The following is a 25,494-nucleotide window of genomic DNA, read 5'->3' on the forward strand; positions in this document are numbered from 1 at the left end:
ACCACAGGACGTCCCTGTTTTCATCGGTGAAATGAACGTGAAATACTGGCAGTGAGCAATGGACAAGGCCGTGGCCATAACTGAAGGAAGGTGCTTTGGAGACTGCAGGAGGAGATCTGCTGGATTGCAAGAGATGGAGTGTTCTTCTCCTCTCCATTCACCATGGCTGTGAATTTCAGGACGTCACAACATCAATTTGATGAAACGAGCTGTGGTTCATGGAAGCTTATATACCATAATGCAGGGGCAAGATGAGCAGTTTGACAAAAATGAGGGGAGGAAACATTAGGCCACATTCGCACCGTTCATTGGAAGTGCTATGATGCTTTAAACAGGCATGGCTTCCTCCCATGAATTCTGGGAACTGTAGGTGGTTAAGGGGACTGAGAGTTGTTAGGAGACACCCCCCCCATTCCCCTCCCAAAGCTACAATTCCCAGTTTCCTGGCAAGAAGGATGGGTGGTTAAACCGCTCAGGAAGTTGTAGCTCTGGGAGGGGAACAGGGGGGGTCTCCTAACAACTCTCAGCGCCCTTTTCAAACTATAGCTCCCAGAATTCTTTGGGGTAAGAAGCCACGAGTGTTTAAAGCTGCTTCATGGCACTTTAAACGAATGGTATAGATGTGGCCCTGGCCTCCCTCAACTCACTGCCTCTTAGGAATCGAAAGGATTTCCCCATTTGGTCCCTTTTAACAGCTTCAAATCTCTCAGGTACAGGAAGAAAGACTTCATATCTCATGCCATTTTGGGTGGTTTCTGCTTGATTGTTGAGATCATACGACAATTTCAATTGGAAAACTAGTAAATATTATTTTTATAAGAACCTTTGAATGCCTTTTAAATGTGTTTCAGGGCACTGAGAATGACGTTGTTCACTTGAAAGCAATGCCCTTAGATCACAGAATCTCAGAATTGTAGAGTTAAAAGGGACCACGAGGGTCTTCGAGTCCAACCCCCTGCAGGAATCTTTTGCCCAACATGGGGCTCGAAGGACAAGAGATGTTGGTCTTTGTTCTTGGCTGGGTGCGGAGGTAGCGATTGGGAGAGTGAGGAGGTACAAGCACAGCAGCCGAGAGATGCTCCCAGGTTGTTCTTGCCACAATCCAAAGGGCTGAGACCTGCCTCCTTCGCATTCAGCTTGCTAAGGCCACCCATACGACACCCACCTCCCAAAGAAGAGAATTACAGAGTCTCGTGTGCCTTCCATTTCGGGAGAAGCTTCTCAAAGGAATATTTCCTCCCTTACGGGTAACGGCTGACCTCTCCCTTCTGTTTTAGCAGATTCTGGAAAAACAAAACACCATGGGTAAAATTATCTGTGCCAGATTGTTGATATTCTTCTGTACAGTATACCAGATATATTCTTCTCTAAGTTCATTGGGATATTATATAAATTTATCCCAACAACACAAATGAGGGATGTGATTATTTAGCCAATGCAGGGGAAGGCTAAGTAGATGTGAGGGGACTCCTCAGTCATTTCTTTATTAACAAGTGCCCCCCCCCCCCAATGTGAGGCCTAGTAGGGCTGGGCAGATGTTTCACCATCCCTAGCTATGTATGGACTGTCAGTGATGCCACAAACAGACATGGCAGCTGAGGGAAAACAGGTAGTTTCTTATTCTATAATTTTTATTTTATTCTTTTTAAAGAAATGGGATTCTGATGGAATAAAGCCCTCCTTCCCCCTCTCAAGGCAAAACAGCCTCCCACAAAGTGCAGAGCAGCCCAGCAAGTATCTGTATGGGAGTTGGAACTGTGTTCGCATAGGTTTATTAATCCCCCTTCACTGCAAAGTACCAAGGTCATCTACAGCAATAAAATATGCACCTGTAAAGCAAATAAAACAGTTCTATTCATAAATACGTAGTTAAAAAAAAACCTTTCCCAAGATAAAACGGAATGTGGAATTATTGTACTTTATAATTAAATAACTGTAGATTTTGAAGGGACCACAGGGGCTGTCTACCCCCCCCCCCCGCAATGCTAGAACTAAAGCATCCCTGATGGATGACCATCCAACCTCTGCTTCAAAACCTCTAAGGAAGAAGTTCCCCATCTTCTGATGGAGACTGTGCCACTGTCAAATGGCTCTTACCATCAGAAAGTTCTTCCTGAAGTTTAGGCCGGAATCTCCTTCTGTGTAACTTGAAGCCATGGGTTCAAGTCCTACCCTCCAGAGCAGGCGAAAACAAGCATGCTCCCTCTTCCATGCCCTTAAGATATTTGAAGATGGCTATCATATCTCTCCTCATCCTCTTCTTTTCCAGGCTCAAGATACCCAGCTCCTTCAACCATTCCTCATCAGACGTGGTTTCCAGACCCTTGACCACCTTGGTCGCCCTCCTTCCAGCTTGTCAACACCCTTCTTAAAATGTGGCACCCAGAGGACCTGGCTGGGGTGCAGAGGTATTTCTCAGAGCGTGCTGAGGTCAACTTGGTCATCCATGCCAAGAGCCAAGATCTGCGCTGGACCAGCCAGAAATAGGGTAAGGGCAGCCGTGAAAGAGGGGGAGCAAGGTGGCTTGGAGCAGGGAGGTCCATGTGCCCTTGGGGTCCCTTTTCTATGATTCTATTAGACTGCTCCATTGGGAAGTGTAAGCCAAAGGAGCTAATGATACTCTTATTTGGAAAGGGACCACAGGGCTCATCTAGTCCAACCCCATGCAATGTAGGGATCTTTTGCCCAACAGGGGGCTCGAACTCAGGACCCTGAGGTTAAGAGTCTCATTTTCTCCAGCCTGAGCCACCCCAAGGAGCAAACGTTGTGGGGCTGTAGGGAGAAGGGGCAAGTCCCCCAGAGGAAATGTCCTGCACACAGGAAGTGGCCCAGGAAACATGATAGATGGCTGGTTTGCAATCCAGGGGCAAAGGGAGGGGTGGGCACTGCAGCCCCTGGCCTTCTCCCCTCCCCCCAGGAGAGGCAGGTCAGGAGAGGAAGGTAATGGGACCCTTTATAAAACTTTGTTTATCCTTTTACATTTTTGAAATTCACACACAAATATAGTTTATTCAGTATGATGATGCAATGTAGGGAATAGGTTTTTTTTCCTCTTGAAAATACGTTGTTTGTCAGTTAAAAATTATTCCTCACAAACCTTTATTTTGGAAACATAACAAGAACTGACAACTCTCTTTTATACTGTCACTTTAAAAACGAACCAGCAAAAAAAAAAATCCCTGTCTCTCTCTGCCCACTTTCAAATTGGCAAAACCAAACAGGGATTATGAAAGTTGTGCTTGCAGAAAGGTTACAACACTTTTACTGTAGAAGGGGAAGGGGCAGAATGGGTGGGAGGGAGACTGGGAGCAAAAGGGCATTCAAGCTACAGCTTTGCAGCTACAGATTGTGGTGATCCCTCATTTTAGATGACTTTATAGATCCTAGAGGTGTAGAGTTGGAAGGGACCCTAAGGGTCATCTAGTCCAACCCCCTGCAATGGAGGAATCTCAACTAAAGCATTCTTTAAAAGGGGATTAGACAAGTTGGCAGAGGCTAATCATCCTTTCGGCGCTCCAGGACCAGAGGCAGGTGGTCTCTGAAGGAGACCAGTGGCTGCCCCCACCCCAGGGTGTGTCCTGCTTATGGCCTCAGTCGTGGGGAGCTGCTGCCTGGCAGAAGGGCCGAAGGTTTGCTTCCAAGTTAACATACCGAGCGCTCCCACCTCCGGCCTTTTCCTCCCGTGGCCGGGCGCGCGCGCCTCACAGGCTGCTGATCCTCTCCGCCAGCTGGGGCTTGCCATCTGCTCCTGCGGCCCTTCCCTCTTTGCAAACGGGTTTCTCGTGCGCCTTCCTTGTCAAAACAACCCTGCGAGGTAGGCCACAGGGCTGGTCTAGTGGGACCGAGCTGGGGCGTCGAGCAGCCCGTCTCGCTATGCACGTGGAGATCACCTGCCTTTTCCACTCGCCCCCGCTCCCAGTTTCTTGCGCGGCGCTTTCCCTTTGCACCGGCCCTGCTGCTGAGCCACAAGGGCGCCCCAGAATAGCTCGGGCTGCGACTTGACACCTGGGCACGCACGCAGCCCTCCGTCCCCGGGCAGCCCAGCTTCAGCCTCTGTCCCGCCGGAGAAGCCCCGAGGCCGAGGGCGCGACGCGGAGCTGGAGGGAGGGCGCAACGCGGTGGGCGGGAACGCCGAACTCGCGCTCCACGGGGCTGTGCTCCGCCTCCGCCCACCAGCTCCGCCGCTCTCACCCACGGCTGCGCCGGCCCTGCTTGGGGGCGGGCGCATTTTACTGCAGTAAATACGTTTATGGACTCTTTCTTCAACCCGTCTCACAAGTAGTTGATTGCACAAGTGAGGATAGCAGATTTTTGCCCTGCTTCAGGACGTTGCCGAGCTTGGCTTTCGCGCGCTTTTTCCTCCCCTCACGAGGCGGAGCAAAGAGAAGCTGACTGAGGCGCAGGCGGAGGCGGCAAGGCTCCTTTCCCTCCCCTCAGGCCCGCTATCATGGCCGGGTCGCTGGGCGCCCGCCTCGCCCGGAGCCGCTTCTTCGGCGGCTTCGTGTGCGGGGCGGCGCTGGGAGCCGCGGCCTCCGCCCTTGCTGCCCGCAAACTCCTCGGGGAGCCCCGCCTCCCACCCGCGTCCCTGGAGAGCTCCGCGGCCGCCGCCGCCTCGGCAAAACAGCAACCGCCACTGCTGCCGCCGCCTCAGGAGGGTAAGCGAGCGAGTGCGCAGGCGCAACTGCCGACCCGGCTCGCTTGCAGGAGCTCTGCTCTTCGGTCACGGCGGCCGGAGCGATGGCTGAGGGCGCCCGTTGGCGACGCGCGGCTGAGGGGGAAAGTGGGGCCTGCTACCGGTATATAGAGGGCAGCCCTCAGTCAGCTCAGCGGCGGGCCTGCGCCCTCAGAGCTTTCCAGAAAAGAGCATCATATAAAAAAGGGAGACCGGAGAGGCATATTGCTGATAGAATATTACATCTTTTTTTTTTAATAAAGGGATTTCTCTGGAATACGCAACAGCTAATTTTGACAGTTTCGAGATAATTTGGAGAGTTTTCTGTTTTCCTGCCGGGCACCGGTTTGGGGTAGCTGTTTGGTCGCCATGTAAAACAAAAACAAAAAACTACAGTACTGCTGTTCATGACGTTTTTGCTGTTGGTTTTTCCGTGTTGTTTTCCTAGTGCTTACCTTTTACCTTATTGTTGATCTGGCGCAGTTTCAAATTAAATAGGAATATGGGAAGGTGCCTTGCACTGAATCGGGACCGTTGCGCCATCCAGTTCAGTATTGCCTACCTACAAGGACTGGCAGAGGCTCCCCAGGGTTTCAGGCAGGTGCCATTGGGGCTTGAACCAGGAATATCCTGGGGACAGCTTGTCTTCTACCAGGGTTTCCCAAACTTGGGTCTCCAGCTGTTTTTGGACTACAGTTCCCATTATCCCTGACAACTGGTTCTGCCAGCTAGGGATGATGGGAGTTGTAGTCCAAAAACAGCTGGAGACCCAAGTTTGGGAAACCCTGTGTGACTGAGCTGATTATCGCCCTTCCCCAAGATCAGACCAAAGGTTCATTTAGCCCAGCATACTGTTTTCAGCAAGCGGCTGAAAATGAAATGTTAACATTTCCTCAAATGCTTACATTTCTCTTCAACACTTAAACTGATTTTTTTAAAAAGATATTTATCTAGACTCCACTTTGAAATGGGACTCCTGGTGGTCTCCCATTCATATCTATCTATCTTTAGTTAAACGTTTTCCTTCTATAGCCACTAGAACCCTGTTAGCGATTTCTAAAGGAAAATAGTATTGCACAAATTTACAGTGAATTTGCCTTTCATTAATATGGCATTTTAGGCCCTTAGGAGTCCTGCTAGTTACATTTTACAGCATGGTCTGAAAAAATTGTGCACAAGAGAACAAAGTATTGGTTTCTTTTATCTATTGCTTTCTGTTTATAACAATTTGTGTTGAAATAAGTTGTTTTTAAACATTTGTTTCCTTTTGTTTCTGCAAAAGTAGTACTTTTTTAATGCAAACAACTGGGTTTTTTTTAGCATGGCACAAAAATCGAACCAAACAACCTGTGGTTTGTTCCTGAATTGTTAAATATAAACTGAATTAAAAATAACATCTGCCTCTTTTCTCCCTGTATACATTGAAAATCAATCAGCACTGTATTGAGAAAGTGGTTTTGTCTGGCTGTATCACACCAGCAGTAAATTGCTAGCAATGACATATTTTTCATTTTATGGTGGCTTTAAGTGTATTTGTATAACTGTTATCAAAAAATCAATCTGAAGTGGTGGGCAAAAGGTTACAAGTACACAATAAGCCCACATCACTTCTCAACCCAACAACATTTTAAAATGTTTTGAAAGTAAAAAGGATAGAAAGTTTTAAATTTGCGATAAGTGAAGTAGGCTCTCATCAACCTCCCTTTCAAATTCTCTGTTGCTGGGTGATGCCTGGGCCGGTCCTATCTCTTTTTGTGGCAGGACTCCTCTGCTGTTAGAACACATCAGACCAAAAGTCAATCCAGCCCATTATTCTGCTTCCATCAGTAGCCCCTACATGCCTCTGGATAAGCCGGCGTGGTGTAGTGGTTAGACTAGAGTATCAGCCTTGAACTAGGGAGGCCCAGGTTCAATTTCCAGTTCAATTATTATTTATTATTATTTATTTTATTTTAAAACATGTATAAACCATTTAACATTTCGAAAACCACAAAACATTGCACAAAAGTTCAGAACAATAGTACATAATAAAATAAACCAACATAGTATACTATAAATCGTCGCCTGCAGACTAATCTGGGAAGGCCTGGGTAAAAAGTAAAGCTTTCAGCATGTGTTGAAAGCACATGGTGCAATACTTAGTGCATGCCTTATTTCCAGGGCAAAGGTGTTCCAGATAGTAGGATCCACTACATTAAAGCCTCTGCATTAGGTAATCAATATGGATCACTAGAACTTATACACTGTTAGTAGTGCCTTCTTGGGAAAGGTTCTTGAACAGGTGATTGCAGACCAGATCCTGGTGCTCTTGGAAGAAACAGATATTTTAATCCATTTCAACTGGGGTTTAGGCTTTTGTTATTATGGTACAGTATGCATGTTTGTTTTTTTATATTATAAACTGCCCTGTGATCTTCAGATGAAGGGTGGTATGGAAATATAATAAATAATATTAATGATAATTAGTTTATAACAGTAATCAGGCAAGAAGCTCACTGGGTGGTCATGGGCTAATGATGTCACTTTTCTCTCAGCATAACCTACCTCACAGGGTTGTTGTGAGGATTAAAACTGGTGAATTTTTAATCATTAGTTCCGCAGAATCAGTTGACTGTACTGAATGCATAGTTCCTGGGCTATGAGGGACAACTAACAGAGACTTCCTTAATGGTCTTAGTGATCAGGCAATTGAGAAGCCAGGCAATCCTGAAGGTAGTACTCTAGATCCCAGTTGTTAATGGCCTAAAAAATTGATACAAGAAACTTGAACTTGGCCCAGTAACATAAGGGTCGCTATTGCAAGCTGATAATCATTGGTGTTACTTGCTGGCAGCAGTCTGCCTCCATCAGCAGTCAAGCTGCAGCATTTTGTACCAGCTGGAGCATCGCAACCTGGCCCAAGGGTACCCCTACACAGAGCGCATTGCAATAATATTGGCACCACCCATGTATGTGGTGCTTTGCATGGAAACAGAGCTTAGCCTCATACACTTGAAACTACCAGAAATGAAAAGAGTTTTGTAAGACTTGGGTAAATTCTCAGTTGTTAATGGGGTTCTTAGGTATTTGATGCCTTTCTGGCTACACTTGTAGCCCACATGTTCTGGCCTTAAAACTCTTCATTTCTCTCTTAGAACCCATAACAGAGACTGTGTTGGAAAAGTATGGATTTCCTGCAGCTGGAACACAGATCAGATATTACACCAATCATGCATTATCTTATGATCAGGCAAAACGAGTGCCTAGGTGGGTGATTGAACATATTTCCAAACATAAGACTTTGGGTAAGTGAACTCTTGTGTGCATTTGTACATCACTTGTAATTAATTTACTTGTGGGTTAGAAGCAGTTCACTGGCTGTGCATGAGTAATAGGACCTTTGAGAGTAAGCCTCATTGAGCATAGTGGAGCTTCTGAGTAAAAAATGCATAGGATTCTTCTGTCAGGTGGGTAAATTATGTTGTCCACATACACAAGCTGTCAATGGGCAACAATCTCAGTCTTGTAAAGAGCACAAGATTTCATAGATGTGGTTGGCAGAAGTGGCTGGGCAGCAGGTACCTGGGCAGCAGGTACTTTACCTCTATGGATCTGGACATGAGAAAACTGAACCTCACTGCCTGCTAGAAGCCAAGCTCAGCCAAAATTTATAAATCCTGAAGAAAGCATATGTGAGCATGAAGGTGCTGCTTGCTAGCCCAGAAATATTATTTTCATCTATGGGTGAGACTTCAAATTGATACAGTAGGTGCAAGATAGTTAGTGGATGTCTGTGGAATTTAAGAGCATATCCTACGGATGTCTACTAGTTTTGGTTCAAGCTTGTAGGCATTTTAATCGATGTAATTAACCCCTTCTTTTTGTTTATCATTGATATGGACTTTTTCAGTTAATGAGGCTTTCATTTCCATGTGATTCCTTCCCTTTCTACATCCTCTTCCCTTTGTGACCCTTAAACATGTGGATCTCTGCAGGCAATGTTGGGTTGGTGCCTAGGGGCACCAGCGTGATTGGCAAAGTGCCATGACGTGTGTAGGAGTAGAGAACTCATCTGAGGCTTACCAGTTTTCTCAGTAAGAAACATCAGTAATAGAGGACAATCTTCCCTGAAAGACAGCTCACCTACTGGTTTTTCCTTGCAATGCAGAGTTTCATGGGAGTCTTGAATGCATACTGCCAGCTCACACAGGATAATAATGGAGATCAATATCACAATATCATGTGAACGGACTGTATTCTAGGATATTGTTCAGGATTGCTGTTTATTTTGCAGTTTTGTCAGTTGCATTTAGTATAGTTTCTGTTTTTTTAAAAAAAGAAAAGGTTTGCTGAACAACTTGTTTTTGTTCCTCAGGCAATGCAGACAGAAAACACTGCAAATTTAGACCAGATCCTAGCATCCCTCCAATATTCACTGCCTTGAATGAAGACTACATCGGGAGTGGCTGGTCACGAGGCCATATGGCACCAGCTGGGGATAACAAATATTCACCAGTAGGACTGCTACTTAATTCTTGGCCTGTTGTTTGTTTGAAGGGGAGGGGAAAGAACATTAAAAACAATTTGTACGTCATGTTTTCAGCAGAGCTAGGCAGTAGTTTAAGCATGGGACTGGAACAGAATCCATGGTTCCTAAAATCAATGACAGAGCTGTGAAAGTGCTTTGAGAGAACTGGAAAATATTGCTAACCCAGCCTTCTCCAGTTTGACACCCAACTGATTACAACTCACATTAGCCCCAGCTAATATGGTTGGTCATTGATTAGAGATGGTGAGAGGTACTCCAGAACATCTGGAGACCAACAATTGGGGGAGGACTGTGCTAGCCCATAGTGACCAGGGGGAAGTAAGTAATTTAAAAAGCAGATTGAATTTGAAGGCACCAGTCTTGAAATGCAATACATCATGTAACAGAATGATGTTGGGGCAGTGTTGTTCTGTGTGTAAATGTATTAGAATGTTCTTAGTGGTTCTTACTGAAAGAGAGAAACATTGACATTTGATTGCTTTATTCTGAGCATTTAAGTAAGTCTAGGTATCCATCCAAAATTCAGTTTACAATTCTTTTTTTCTTACAGAAGGCTATGGCAGAAACATTTTATCTATCCAACATTGTACCCCAGAACTTTCAGAATAATGCTGGATTCTGGAATAGGTAAATTGCTACTAGATTAACTAATTTCAAGGTAAAATTTTGTTTAGTGATATTTTAAACATTTTTATAATGTGTCAGCCTAACCTGGAGAGAGGGAGGCAAGGGAAGAAGCATCAAAAATAAAGAAATAAACTAGAGAAACTATGTAGCTTTCTCCGGGGAGGAGCACACATATTAGCATTCTGGTGATCTAGCCTGAAAGCTCCTATAGTCTGTTTATGCAAAGAGAGAAGTGCTGCCCAGGGCAAGTGGCAGGCATATTAAGCCTGAGTCCAGGGTTCATATATTTATTTATTGAGATTTATAATATTTCTCTTCCTGAAGGCATACAGTGCACGGCATTTTAAAGCCTACAAATCCAATGGAATGGAATGGAATTCAATTAATTAGACACACACTAGCACAGAAATAGAATTAGCTCGCTTCAAGCAGGGAAAACAGTATGATAATGGTTTCTGTTAATTTGGTAGCTACTAATGTGGGTGAGTCCAGGAATGGGTCTCCGCCTACTACTCAGTGTAAACAGATACACTCTGAGTCTGACCTCTACTTGCTGAGCATGTTGGAAACAAAGCACTGTTTCTACCAATCAACTTGAATATAAAAGGTGCAAATAAAGTATTGGCTTTTTAAAGTATTGACTCAACATGCTGGAAACAAAGAATTTCCACTAATAGCTGCCCCATGGTACAGAGCAAACAATAACACAAGCATGTGCAAAGATACATATGAATGGAAGCAAACAAGGCAGAGAACTGATTTGTGATCTGGTTACCGAGCTAAAGCGCCATACAGCAATAAACTTAAAATTAAAGCTCACATTTGCTCATCATGCTTACCTTAATATACTTAGCTTGGGAAATGTTATCCCACCCCTAAAATGCCCCACTGCCCTTCTCTGTTGTAGGTATGTTTGGAATGCCCCAGCCCCAAGCTAGTCCATATGTTTAAACTTTTTTGGCTTCATTTCAGGCTAGAAATGTATTGCCGGGAACTGACTGAAAGATTTGAAGATGTCTGGATTGTTTCTGGACCTTTGACATTACCTCAGATGGATGATGATGGGAAAAAACGGGTTGTGTATCAGGTAAGCTGTTGAACCTAGCCATATAATTAGAACAAAGTCCCCTTTGATTTTGTTGGAGGGGTTTCTGCCATGCAGTTTTTTTTTAGGAGTTGAACTTGGAACTGCATGTGCGAGAAAGGCAATAACAACTAGTGGTAAGGTTGCACCATTTGAGGCCTTATACTGGTGAGTAATGCTTTTGGATTTGCTTTGTGGTCTCAGCTGATGAATATAAATATGGGATCACGTGCATAGAATAGGTCCAGTGGCCCAAGTAGCAAAATTTAAGTCATGTATTGTGAGGAAGGAGTAGTGACAATCTGTGGGCAGCAAACAGAACTGAGTAAGAACAGTGAGAGGCAATGCAGTGCATGCCATCTCTGCAGACAGTAAATACTAGAAATCAAGTGGTGCATTTTTAACAAAACTGTGATTACTGTGTGTGAAACAAATCAAAATTATGCATCCAGAAAAGTGAAGTTCTGTGACTTGCGTAATATGATGCAAGTAATGTTGTGAATTCTAGAAATATGAGATTAAAACATGCTTTACATTTTTTAAAAAAATAAATAAACATGCATAGATAATTATTTTAGCTCTGGTTTACAGCCATATCCTCTTCAAAGCTCACTTAAATTGTTTTCAGCCAGTGGCTGTGCACTGTTTAAAGTTAACTTTAGACTATTGTTTTTGTGTTTTTGTTTTGCCCTTATGGACATGTGATTATTTTTAGATCTCTTAAGCAAAGAGAGGAACTCCCAAAGTATTGCTTATGGCATTGCTCCTTGCTTGGGTTATGTTACCACTTACTTCTCATTACCAAAGAAATTAATCTGAAGCTGCTGCTATCTGTTGGCTGAATTTGGTGTGTCTCAAGGTCTGTGCCATCGTTTTGTCTGCCTTGGTGAAAGCATTTGTTGCAAATACAGATTGATGACCACACTTGATATTTGGGAGACACATTTGCAGAATATAAATGTATGTCTGAAAACGTAAAAGAGAATGCCAACAGGAAGAATCTCTTCTGTGTCACTGGAGAGGCAGGAGCAGGTTTTCCATCTTTGTCCAGAGCAAATCAAAATGACAGCATCTTGCTTTATAGACTGCTGTTCTCTGGAGAATGTCAGTTTAGTAACTTTTGTCTGCTAGCAGATCTTTGTTTCTAAATGTCTCTCTTTGCAATCATTTTTCCTTCTACATTTCACTCAGATTGAACCCATATTAAATGCAAAATTTATAATTTTGTCACCCATAATTCCCAGACTCTGGATTCTCCCTCTTATATATGCTTTATATTTCATTGAAAGTCTCTTATTTGAGGGGATTTCATTGCTGAAGTCTATGTACAGACTTGGAGCATTTATTTTTAACCTAACTATGTTTAATTTAAACAATGAGAATGACTAGATAAATTATGAATCAAACGAAATATGTTGAGAAAAAATAAGAATTCTTTTGCAAACAAGACTGTAAATAGTATCACTCTCACAAATGAATAAATACAGTGCTGCTGTGAGAAACCATATTAGGCAGCATCTCTATACACCAGGTGTGAGGAACCTTTGGCCCTCCAAATGTTACTGAACTACAACTCCCCACAAACACAGCTGTCATGATGATGGGAGTTGTAGTTCAGCAACATCTGGAGGGCCAAAGTTTCCCCACACCAGCTATACACAGTTTCTTGAGAACAAAGTCCTACAGGACTGTGTAGAATTGCACTGTTAAATATACTTCTGCCATGAAACACATCCACCAGAAAGCAAGATGGTCAAAGAGATTATTTCTCACGCTGACTTTTGGCATATTAAAAACATTACAAGGTGATTTTTATCAGGTTTACTTTGTGAATATGTTGCTTGGATGCAGCCCACTGTTTATGAGAGCTGTTCAGAGGCTCTTAGTGATGTGTTAATGTATCCAACTGCCTGAGGAAGCATTTGCCACCAAAAATGGCTTACTGGCTTGGATTTGTTTTAAATAAGCATGGATCAGATCCCTAGTCTCCCCCCCCCCCCTGAGTTGGAGAATGCCCTGGATTGCCTCCCCCAACAGATTTAAAGTGGATGAAACCAGCCAAATAAAGAAGGGAATTTATACAAGCCCTCTAGGAATGGTCATTTTCTTACAGAACTGCCCTTACACTTTGGGAGGGGATTTCCCAACTACAAAACCTTAAATCTAAATGGCTTGTGAATTAGCTGATTAAGCATACACATTAATTAATGTCTGCCCTGTTATTCAATTATAGCTATTCAGTTATGTTTGCCTTTCACTGTTAATGATGTTGAATTATTCTGTTCACTTTATTTTAAAAATGTGAATAGCATGTGGATAATGGGTCTTACAAACCTCCTGTATGAAACCTCAGGATTTTTCATTCTGAGGAAGGTCAGATCATCTACATTTTGAACCATTATGCTTCTTTGATGGATTTCTAAGGATGCTGGGGAATCATACTTTACTAATTATTGATCTGAAAAAGTTTTGAGTACAACACTGGGGACAAACCCTTCCCCTGCCAGCCTTGGCAAGCAGTTTTGGGCTTTTAGCAAATATTTTTAATTGAGTTTTAATGACAAGGTTTTTTAAAAACTTTTTTCTGTACCTGTCTGTCATAAACAGTTGTTTTTAAAGAACTTTGACCAGCTGTTTTCACTGAGGGTTTTTCGGACAAACTTCATATACAGTGGTGCCTCGCTAGACGAATTTAATTCGTTCCACGGGTCTTTTCTTATAACGAAAAATTCGTCTAGCGAATCCCATAGGAATGCATTGAATTGTTTTTTTGCCCATAGGAATGCATTAATTGAATTTCAATGCATTCCTATGGGAAACCGCGATTCGCTAGACGAATTTTTCATAAAATGAATTTGTCTAGCGAGGCAACCTCCACTAGAAAAAACCTTTCGTTAAGCAGAAATTTCGTTAAGCAGGGCATTCGTTAAGCGAGGCACCACTGTATTTTTTTCTAAGAAAGAGTTTAAAAGATAGATTCTAGTTAGAAGAAAGGAGATTCCGACTAAACAAGAATTTCTGATAGAGCTGTTCGACAGTGGAACAGACACCCTCGGGAGGTGGTGGACTCTCCTTCCATGGAGGATTTTAAGCATAGGTTGAATGGCCATCTGTCATGGATGCTTTAGCTGAGATTCCTGCATTGTAGAGGGTAGGACGATGACCCTCGCAGACCCTTCAGACTCTACAGTTCTATGATTTCTCAAGCATTACCGGCATTTTCTCTGCAAATATTCTTTACATTTGGAGGGATGACTAGTAGCTTTTAAAGCATTATGAGAAAATAAACAAGTGTATCACTAACAGTACCAACTCATAATTTTGCTAAGAAAATTTGTATGCTTTTAAAAAATAAATTATATGCTGATGGGGAATAAGAGAGTGTGATAGACACAGCAGGCAGATTTTCTATTTAATACACAAGATTGAAATGATAAACATCATTCCAAAAGAATAACAATGTCTGAAGGAGGGATGCAGAATTAATATGAATGCTAATAATATCTCCTAAGAATATGTTATCATTTAATCATTAATTTCAAGGACAATTACCTTAAACAATGAAGGCAGGACACAATACATTTGTTGCTGCCTAGTGGTACTGTCTACACCTTTAGGGGGACACAAAAGGATTCAATCATATCCAGGTCAAGAGACATGTCCTATATTTCATTGGCTTTCATGGTTTTCCTATTTCAGTACATATGACCAAAGTGGGAGTAAATACTGAAGTAACATCAAGCAGAAGCCCCTTAGGAGTTTAGGTTTCACTTCATGTTAACTTGGAGCTCCCTGAAGTCTCCTCCTGATAGAGCCTTCTGAGATTGAAAAGCTGGGTGTGTGTTTACAGGACAAAAGCAGTAAAATGCACCCAATAACAACAGGAATCCGGAGAGTAATGGAGTAGTGGATACTTCATATTGTTTTAAGACAATTGTAACCAGAACAATAAATCTAATGAAGAAGGGAATTCTGCACAGCACCAATGTTAGTTCCCTTCTGTAAAGGATGTTTATAATAAAGCTCAAGTGAACGGGCCAGGCCTGAGGTGATATCTGTTAGAATAATGTTATCTTCAGGAAGATATTTAATGGTCAATGTCATCGCTCAAGTAACAGCTTGGGAAAACCAAACACTTCATTGGAGACACTGTGCCCAAGGAAGCCACAGGCTTATTCTGAAACGAGGATAGTGTGTCTAGAAATCACTGCAGAATTATACTGCAGTTAAATGATTTTTTGGACCCCACCTTCTCGTTATTCTGGTCCTAGATAGCTGATTAAAAATGAGTATCAATAATGTTGTCTGTGGCTCACTTTGAAAGTTAAATTAATTCCTCTGATTTATGTGTTTCTAAAAGGCTACAATTCTAAGGTCATCCAATGAACTTGACTAAAATTTGATTCAGGGCAGACCAGTGGAGCAGTATGTCCACATCTGTGGTGGTCATCACTGCCACAGAATGTTTTGATGGCCTGTAGCACCAGCAGCTTTAAAAATGGATTAGATCACTCATAGGGGTAGTAGGCTTACAGGGGATTGCTATCTCCATCATGCATGTGAGCTCCCCTGAAGCACCTGGCTGGCCGCCATTAGAGGCAGAGCACTTGGCTAGATGGCTCTTTAGCCTGATTTGGTATGGCAGTTCTTGTGGCAAAGCCTTGCCTGGAGCTGAACAACATAGTTTGAGGATGAGGTGGAATAAGGTTATTTTTCTGAGCCTACAGAGTTCTACCAAGATTTCAAGGATTCTAAAGTACATTCGGGAAGGAAAGGGTCACTGGGGCGCACAGAGTTTCTGTGGATGTTGTTTTAATGCATCTGACAACATTGCCTCTGATGCAAGGCGAAGTGTGCAGCGCTGGATAATGTGTGCTGGCAGCTAAGTCTTGATGAAATTTGATTTCTATTGACCGTACCCTGCAGAAATCTCAGGTAATTGCCATCTCTGAGGCAAAGGTCCAGTGATATCCACTAATTTTGTTTACAGTGGCAGCATTGCATTGCCCACTCACTAGAGGGCACTGACTCACAAAGATCTTAATATATTTCTTCTTACACTCTGCCTGTTTATGTTGCCAACAGAGCAAGTATCTCTTTTTTAGGTGTATTTTTCTAATATTTTCTTCCGGTCACTTTCTTTGCTACAGCTGGAGAAGGGTTATATGATACTGTTGCTAAAACAGTATATATTATTATTATTATTATTATTATTTATATAAAAGAACACTTGATCTGGGGAACAGTTGGCAGGCAAAGTTCTACCATGTTTCGTATTACCAACTTAAGGGAAAGGCTGGGTGAAAATGCATTTTTCTTCTAAGTTTTAAGTGGTGGGTTTTTCAATGACTTTCTGGAAGCATGGAACACTACTTGCCTCTATGACCCATTTGGATTTTTGTACAGTGGTACCTCGGTTACAGACGCTTCAGGTTACAGACTTCGCTAACCCAGAAATAGTACCTCGGGTTAAGAACTTTGCTTCAGGATGAGAACAGAAATCGTGCAGCAGTGACCCGGTGGCAGTGGGAGGCCCCATTATCTACAGTGGCACCAGGTTAAGGATAATTTCAAATTAAGAACGGACCTCCAGAACGAATCAAGTTCTTAACCCGAGGTACCACTGTATTGGAAAACTTGATACTTTTAGAGAGTTCTGTGTATTCTCTGTCCCATAAAAATGAGGCCAGTTTTGTGCCATAAAACCCACATTTTGTAAATGGAAGATGTGATGCTAGTCAACCTTATCTATTTGTTTAGGGTGGGGGTTAGCTCACATACTCCCAGAGATACCACTTCCAATTTAAAAAGTGAAGAATAAATAGGACTACAGGGTTTAACTGGTAAATTAGTCAATGAAAGTTGTAGTTGATTAAAGGTCACTTATAATTCACAGGACAGTAAATTTAGACTACTTTTGCTTTTTAAATACTAATTTTGTTTGGAAAATTACAATAGGTTGTTAAAGATGGTGTTTCCTTCTGACAATTAGAAGTAGTTTTTGTTTATCAAATATTAAAATAATGTCAAGTTTGCAGGTTTGATCCCCATATGGGACAGCTGCATATTCCTGCATTGCAGGCAGTTGGACTAGATGGGTTCCTTCCAACTCTATGATTCTATGATCTATGAAAAGTTATTTTAATTTCGGTATTTCAAAAAAGCACTTACATTGGCATTTGGGTAATATGCAGATTTATCTAAATGTAATCAATAAATAGTTTCAAAGGCAGATGGTTATTCAGTTGGTTTTCAATCATAGTCAATGCTTAAATTCCATTGAAATAAATGGGTCTTAACAATGCAATCCAGCACAGTTACATTGCTTTGATCTCCTTGGGAACACAGGAAGCTGCCTTATACTGAGTCATACCGCTGGTCCATCTAGCTGTTTTTGTTTGTTTGTTTGTTTTGTCTATGCTGTCTAGTGGTAGGGTTGCAGAGGTTAAGTCTTCCCTTGCCCTACCTGGAGATGCCAGGAATTGAATCTGAGACCTTTTGCATGCAAAGCAGATGCTCTATCACCGAGCTATGGCCCATATACCTCAACATAATCATGACTAAACATGGGATTGCACTATAATTACTTAACTGCACACCAACTTTTATTTGGATTCTGCCTTGAATGTTAAAACCCCATCATATTGCCAGCATGTATTCCCACCACCAAATGCTAAGTTCAAATAAATGTTTTTGTGACACCTACAAGAAGTTCAGATTTGGGTTTGGGTCAGGTCGTCTACTGATGCCAGTTTCAGGGTTGTGCAGTAGCCATTGTGAAAACAGTTTGTTTTGGGTAATTTATTTTGCTCCCAGGTAGGGTAGAATAGAAGGGACAGTGGCTCCTGACATTCAGTCCTATGAATAATGTGGTATGTGTCTAGTAAAGTTAGAAATTTTGACCAATATTCCAGCTGAAAAACACCATCAAACGATTCAAAGTCATGAGACCCAGATTTCTGCAGCAGTACGAAACTGAGAGAAGCTATTACACTGAAACATTGTTCCAGGTATACTTTCAGTAATTGACAGAAATGCAGACACATTTCTTTTTCCCCCTTGTGTTGTAATCATTCGCTTTGCACACTTACCTGTCATAGCAGATTGGCATTTCCCCTCTCTTTATTGACCTGTTGTAGCTGCTTTCTTTGGGTGGGCTGCAAAATGGGAAGACTTTCCTCAAAGGAAGTACTAAGGTTGGAACAAAGCCCTCACATGCTAATAGCAGGTGATGGGGCTAGCACCCCTCACTGTGAGTGCCCCAGAAATAAATACAGTTTTCTCAGCCACAGGATCTCATAAAATAAGATTTAGCAGTGGCTGGTGAATTTGGGGCATTTATGTGGGTTAAGCATAGACAAAAACAACAAAGCAGCTCATTTTCCCCCAGCTTCGAATAAATCACCCACAAGGTCCTGGTGCAACATATCTTGTTGCTGGTCCCAAAAGGTTTAACTACAACAGATGATCATAACTGAACAATGGTGGCTTACTGTACACATTTGGTGTGGCTGGTCCCTCCTGTCTTCAGGAGAGAGCATTTCTGGTCAGCCCAGGACAAAGCTTCACTGATGGAACAGACATGCCATCCTGGAATCAACTAGCAAGGAGACTTTGTTGAAAGCCTAGGTGTCACCTTATCTTAAATCAACTCGGGTAAAGGTAATTATGTTAGATCTAACATAAAGGTATGCCTCTGCTAGCTGTTCCTTTTTATACCAGTCTCAGCAAAATCAGAACAGTGTGGTGGCAAGCCACTCTCTGTGGTCTCCCACAATACTGAAGTCTTCCAAACTAACCCAGTGGTGTCAACAAATCTATATATAGTAAGTTAGCAGAACAAAATTGATAGAGGTTCAGCAATCCTGTAACTGTGATTATAAAAGGTAAAGGGACCCCGACCATTAGGTCCAGTCATGACCAACTCTGGGGTTGCGCGCTCATCTCGCATTATTGGCCGAGGGAGCCGGCGTATAGCTTCCAGGTCATGTGGCTAGCATGACAAAGCCGCTTCTGGCAAACCAGAGCAGCACATGGAAACGCCGTTTACCTTCCCGCTGTAGCGGTTCCTATTTATCTACTTGCATTTTTTGACGTGCTTTCGAACTGCTAGGTTGGCAGGAGCTGGGACCAAGCAACGGGATCTCACCCCGTCACAGGGATTCGAACCGCCGACCTTCTGATCAGCAAGCCCTAGGCTCAGTGGTTTAACCCACAGCGCCACCTGAATTAAACCACTTATTTTCCCCACCCTCTAAGCAATGTCTTGCTCCATTTCCTTATGAACTGTGTTTTTTGGATCCTCTCCTTCTGCTAATTATAGCACCATCTGGTTGCTACTGTGCCCATTTTGTGGAAGGTACTTAGTAGTCCATTTGCAAGGCTCTGAGGTGGGAGGAAGACCAATTATCTAGACCCATTCTAGATCCATTCCAGTTTCCAGGAGGGAATGGGCCTTGATTGCCCTAATGGATGACCCAGAAGAGGGACAGGGTCTGTGTGACCTTGTTGCTCTTGCTTGATGTCTCAGCGGTTTGTGATACAATTAACCATGGTATCTTCCTAGACCACCTCAGTTACACTGTGAGGTGTGAGTCATGCTTTGAGGTTATTTTTTAAAAATGAAAGGTGGTACCGTATAAAAATGATTTAAAATAAACAGTGTATACAAGACCAGATTCCATATTTGTTAAGTTTTATTATTTTTAAAGACTGTTTTTGTATTTTGTGACCTGCCATTTTATGATGAAAGGCTGGATATAAATCGTACAAATGAAACAGTAAATTAGATAGCATGATGGGGGACCAAATTCCATTATGTAATACTGTAGTTTGTTTTTATTTGTGCTAGCTTTTAAATCACGACAAGTCTTTGACACTGTAAAAAGGCGACTGCTGTTCTCTGGCCAGACTGTGTCGCTGCTGCAGCATAAGATGCAAATGGTGACTCTCATCATCCCTTGTATGTGAATAGATGATCACAAATCAAAGAAGACATGTGTGCATGAATAGTTTTCAGATGCTTTCTGTTCACTTACCATAAGGGCATATGCTCTCTGTCTGTCTCAGTCAAGCAGCGAGAGAAATGTGTGTCGGATCTAAATTATGGAAATTGATGTGCAAGCTCTTGAATAGAGCACCTACATCTAAAAAGCCACTAGGTGGCACTCGGGCATAAAACATCCAGAGTCCCATGCTTGAACATCTTCTCAGAATGAAGACATTACTTTTAAACCTATAAAGACATAGCTTATGAACATGCTGATATTTTTTCAGCTTGCTTGGGCTGAGCAGTCATGTGGAACAATGCACATTACCTGTCTCAAAAATGCACTGTAATCATAAAAGTCTTTTGCAGTGCCGTTCACGTGGTGGGAGTTAGTCTCTTGTTCTTGTTGTTGCTCTATTTGTCAGTTGATTGGTATTTTCGCTACTTCTGTGCAAGATACTGCTACCTCCCATTACAAATAAGAAAGCACTACCATAGCTGATCACATAAAAGTACACAGTCCTTATCCACTTTGTTGTGCTCCAGAGGCACTGATGGATCCTTGTGGATGTTGGAGCTCTGTGCATGAAGGCAGAGGCAGTCCATTCCATTTTACCACTGGAGGCAAAATAGGGAAGGTGCTTTGCTATGCTGCCCCCCCCCCCACGCCCGAAGCCTCACTTCCTGGGGTTACACAGCAACAGCTTCCGGAGAGATCTCATGAGATCTCGCTGGAAGTTGCAGCAGTAGCTGCACAACTGCACCTGTGGTGGGTGGAGCACCTGCGTGGGCACTTCTGCGCAAGATATCACCACCCAAGGCAGGCTGCTTCACTCTGCCTCATGGGTGGGTGGGTGGGTGGGCCCTACAAGCAGAGACCACCCACTTCCCTCCCATGAACCACGGAAGTCCAGGATTCCATGATTCCATGCTGTTCACAAAACGGATTCTGTAACTTTGAACAGAACAAGAAAGCTATTATGTCTACACAGCTGAGTGCTCCGTGTGTGTGTGTGTGTGTGTGTGTGTGTGTGTGTGTGTGTGTGTGTCACTCAAGACTTCCTACATGGAATGGAATGAAAGAGGAGGAAGATCAGTTTGAGAATTCCAGAATTTTTAACAAGTGTATCCTTCCAACTGAGCAGGGGGATGATCCTCCATTGCCAGTGTTCTTCTCCCCTCCCAGCATATATCACCCTTTACATTTATTTATTTTTAAAAAATACATATATTTAAATAAATAAATAAATAAATACATTTATTTATTTATTTATGTCCCACCCTTCCTTCCAAAAGAGCCCAAGGCAGCAAATACATCCGTACTGGAACAGTACTGGAATATTAAAAATATTCTAAAAACTGTAATAAAAACATTATCTTAACCAGAGAACTCAAGGTTGCCAGGAATAGTTCCTTTCAGCCATCAAATGCCTGGCTAAACAGGAATGTTTTCAGATTGCTTCTGAAAGTCAATATGGACACACCTCACTAGGTGGGCATTCCACAAACGGAGCTACCACTGGAAAGACCTTGTCATAGTTCAGTGCCAGCTGGGCAGCCCTCAGGGATGATACCACCAACATGATGATGATACTGCTGATTGTAGCATCTGAGATGGTTGATATTGCACAAATATATACTTCATACTTCCAACATGGAGCCCCTAGTCACATGGAAGCAGTTTTTTTTTCAGGCCTTGCTCTACCCTCAGATATGTGCATACGTGCTCCAGTGTGCTTTTATGTGCCTATTTAAAGCATTTTTACTCCCAGAGTAGCTTTCAAATAGAAATGCAGTCCTGTCTTCATGCAGTGACTTGTGAAAAAAGTTCCATAAATTGGGTGAAAACCCTGCTCTCATATATGTGACTTTATTATATGAAGTTCCATAAATTGGGTGAAAACCCTGCTCTCATATATGTGACTTTATTATGTGAAGCAGAGGGTGTTGGTCCTAAGTCTGATGTACTGATACTAAAACCATTTTGTTTTTAAGTAATCAGCTATGACCTGGAAAACAACTTGTGTGTGTTATGAATGAAAGACATCCAACTTTGGTAAATATTTTCTTTTCCTGCAATCACAGCAAATTTAGCACCTCTTCATTTTGATCAGTTTAATGGCAAATCAGTTGTATAGGGTACAAGAGGAAATTTTTGCAATCAGTGTTCTGAAACAATCTGTGGGGAAAAGACAAACATCATTGTTGATTTAGGCAGCATCTGCTTAACCCTCCTGATAAAATGTTTTCCCCAAGCTTGGCAGTACCATTATAAGCCAGTTTAAAACTGGTTTCATTGTCATGGCTCCCTTAAAACCAACTACAGTAGACTTGTCAGCTTTCCAGAAGATCAAAGAATCACTTATAGCAAACATTCTCTGAGAGCTGATATCTATTTAGCCAAAGCTACTATATCCATGCACAAGAGTGCATCAGCAGACTAAGGGGAACCCCAAGGTTTGCAGAAGTCCAGAAAAAGGGAGGGGAGACACCCCCCCCCTAAAAAAACAGCCCAAAGAAGAGCATGCTGAATGATTTGTACTTTTGTATTTCTGGCTTTGTATTTTTTCTGTTATGGTATTAGTTACTTGTTTTATTTAGTGTTTGCATGATGCATAAGTATAAATAAAGTAATTTAAAAAAGAGCATGCTCGATGATCACAAAATGCTGACTGACTGTTGTGTGGGGCGTATGTTAGGATATGAGAAATGGAGGGCAGGGGAGAAGGAAAGGGAATACAGTACAGTATCTTGGAAAAGGTGATGGCCCTGAACTGAAAACTATACATTTTGTCACTTGTCCCTCTTGTTCTTTATAATTGAGACTGCTAATCTGTTCCCAGGATACCATAAAAGAAGGCAGGGTCACTGCTATTTAACCAGATTGTGTGTAGGGTAAACATGCCTTCACAGAGAATTTATGCTGCTTTTTACAGTGCTGTCTTTCTCCAAAATCTGTTCTTGTCTCCTTGTCAGACTTTTGAGAGATCTCACCAATAACTCTGTAATAGATTCTTCTTCACTAGGAAATTTATATTTTTGGTCTTTTTAGTGCTTTTTTGACTACATTGTGCCTAATTTCCATGTGTTACAATTGGAGACCATTTCAAATAAATTCTTATGTACTATTACTTCAATATCATTGTTATAATAATAATAATAATCTATTATATTGATATTGATTGCCTCTTGTACTATTCACAGATTCCATGGGCTTTGTCTTTGGTTTTTAAACTATAGAAGATAGTCATCACGTTTTCCTTTTACCATATTTCATTTATGTATTTCATGAATGGGAACATTGTCAATTATAAGCTTGAGTTTATTTTGGCAGCTCTACATGAGAGAACTGCGGCTGGTTTGATATTGGGGTAGTGGAGTCTTCAGTATGGTGTTCCTTTTAATCTGTTTGGCAGCTGCACATTATGTAGAAAATTTTAGTTCTAGATTTGGGAGGATTATGGCCTTTCAGATGAGTTGGAGTGATATAATCTCTCTGCTCTGCTGATAGGTAATTGGAAAAGATGATGTGGCTGTACCTTCACATCTTTACAAAGTGATTCTGGCCCGAAGAAGTGAAACATCCACTGATCCTTTGGTACTTGGGGCCTTCGTGGTACCCAATGACGCTATTGGCTTTGACCGCCAGCTGCCGGAATTCCAAGTTAGTATTGAAGACCTGGAGAGAATGTCAGGCCTTGTTTTCTTCCCACAGGTGAATAAAACTAAAGACATTAGAAATATCTGTGAGGTTGATACTTGTAAGCTGATGAGTTTGGAAGAGTTCACTCTGTACATCACCACTCGGAAGTTGCAGAGCGCAAGGACACTGGAAAGGTTGGGAAAGATCATGTCTGAATTACAGGAAAAGGGAATTGAGCCTGACGAATATCTCTTAAAGATTTACAAAAAGAAGGAGGAGGAATTAGCAATGCAAAAGTCAATGGAAGCTAGAGAAGGGAGATCTGGTTAATACGTATACGTATATACTCTTTAGCGTGTGTGTTTTCTCTAAGGAACTGTTGTACAGAGACTCTGCTACTACTAAGAAGAAAACTTGGACAAGCCTCCCCATTGGTTGTGCGCCTATACTCAAAGTGCAGCACTTTGCTGAGAAATTAAATGCCTCCTGTGGCACAGGTTGGCAATGAGACTTAAGGTCACTCGTTTGTGCCCTTTTCTAAATCCATCAACTGTTGTAAGTTTTATTCAGAATCTCTTCTGGAATATAAGAAAAATAGAAAATGGTCATCTTGGGAATATAAGTAGACCTCCCTTAGATATAACTTTCCTTTTCTAACAGGATGCCGTAGAAATGGTATTATACAATTCCTTGCGAGCTGTATTTTTTTTCAGCCTTTGTTTTCATTCCTCTAAATCTCTAGAAATGCCACTTGAGAACAAATTCATTTGAAAGTGACTATTTGTGTAAACTGATGATTCAAGAACCAGGGGACGGGGGGAAGTTCCCCAGCAAGTTTTTAATAAACGTTTCCCCAAGATTTTGACTCTTGCTTTTATTCTACACGCCGCAGGGGAAAGCCTTCTCAGAGAAAAATGTTATGTGTCTTTTGACAGCTAAGATCGCAGTCTAAATGCTCGCAAGAACTTTATGGAGCAGACAGCCAGTTCCTATTGACAGGGTCCTCCTCCTTGATTCCTGTAACAAGCAAGATTGAATTCTGGGCAGTGACCTTTGCCACCAATGGCTGCTTGTGTTTCTCTGCTTGTGTTTGGACACAGCCTGCTATAATTTCAGGTTGCCAGTAAGAGAAGCTTTGCTACGTTGCTAGGTTTGCCCCTGTCTGTGATAGGGCTAGAGTGCAAGTAGCCTCGCTATTGCCCTTGCTAACAAATGACACCATAATGGAATAAAAAATGGTAAGCTGTCAACATAGTGGGATCCTTATTTTTTAAACAATATGACTGATCAGATAATTTTGGCTATCAGCTGATAATATGTGGTCAATTGAGTGACATGCAGTACTATTTAGCAGTATAACCCAGTTACAAATCCTACATTTCATGCCTACATTTTCCTTCTTTGAATAAATTTCCACTCTTGTAGGAAATGTTGCTGGGGCTGCCTTACCTTTATATTAAAAAAATTCACAATCAAACTTCAATGACTTGAAGTCACAGAAAGAACACTTCATTGTATCGTTCTTAATAATACTGCCTAACAACAACAACACAGGTTGCTCTCAGATGATAAAGGACTTGGGTTTCCTCCAGAAATAGCAAAGGAGCAACACAGTCTCCAGCAAACAAGCATAAGAAAGCATGGAAATGCTTTTTATTAGAACACAGGCGGCTGACATTTTTCTTCTCAAAGGCTGAATAGCCAAAGTGAAAATGGGGATTGCACTATACTCATAGCAGCACATGCAATGTGGACAGGCATGCAGCACACACACAAGAAAACCTACAGCTTCCCCTCTGCACTTCTGTCGATCAGCAGGTGGGATGGGATGGGCTTTTCTTCCCATCATAGCACTGGGCTGGGAAGAAAGGAACCTGCAGTGAGGAAGAAGATATCATGTGGAGGTGCTGCTTTTCCTCTAGCAGTCCCTTGTTGCTCATATTCACATACA

At 42.2% G+C, this 25,494-nt stretch overlaps 1 protein-coding gene across 2 annotated transcripts; it reads left to right on the top strand.

The window, feature by feature from the left end:
- The first annotated feature begins 3,703 nt into the window (after positions 1–3,703).
- EXOG (exo/endonuclease G) lies at positions 3,704–24,402 on the top strand. 2 transcript variants are annotated; one of them, XM_035129957.3, is made up of 6 exons: positions 3,704–4,655; positions 7,807–7,956; positions 9,027–9,166; positions 9,751–9,827; positions 10,800–10,914; positions 23,412–24,402. In XM_035129957.3, the coding sequence occupies exons 1-6, from the start codon at positions 4,448–4,450 to the stop codon at positions 23,871–23,873; spliced, it is 1,152 nt and encodes a 383-aa protein (XP_034985848.1). In that variant the 5' UTR covers positions 3,704–4,447; the 3' UTR covers positions 23,874–24,402. The 2 variants fall into 2 exon arrangements, with proteins under 2 accessions (XP_034985848.1, XP_088509587.1); XM_088653461.1 differs by having other exon boundaries at positions 4,301–4,796.
- The last annotated feature ends 1,092 nt before the right edge of the window (positions 24,403–25,494 follow it).

The sequence above is a fragment of the Zootoca vivipara genome, chromosome 11, assembly GCF_965207765.1.
Source record: "Zootoca vivipara chromosome 11, rZooViv2.hap1.1, whole genome shotgun sequence".
NCBI lineage: Eukaryota > Metazoa > Chordata > Lepidosauria > Squamata > Lacertidae > Zootoca > Zootoca vivipara.

Bases quoted from the DNA above. Each gene is read 5' to 3' on its own strand.
- EXOG (XM_088653461.1), top strand. From the start codon at position 4,448: ATGGCCGGGTCGCTGGGCGCCCGCCTCGCCCGGAGCCGCTTCTTCGGC. The intron at 7,957-9,026 runs GTAAGTGAACTC...TTTGTTCCTCAG, and splicing joins TTCCAAACATAAGACTTTGG to GCAATGCAGACAGAAAACAC. The intron at 10,915-23,411 runs GTAAGCTGTTGA...CTCTGCTGATAG, and splicing joins AAAAACGGGTTGTGTATCAG to GTAATTGGAAAAGATGATGT.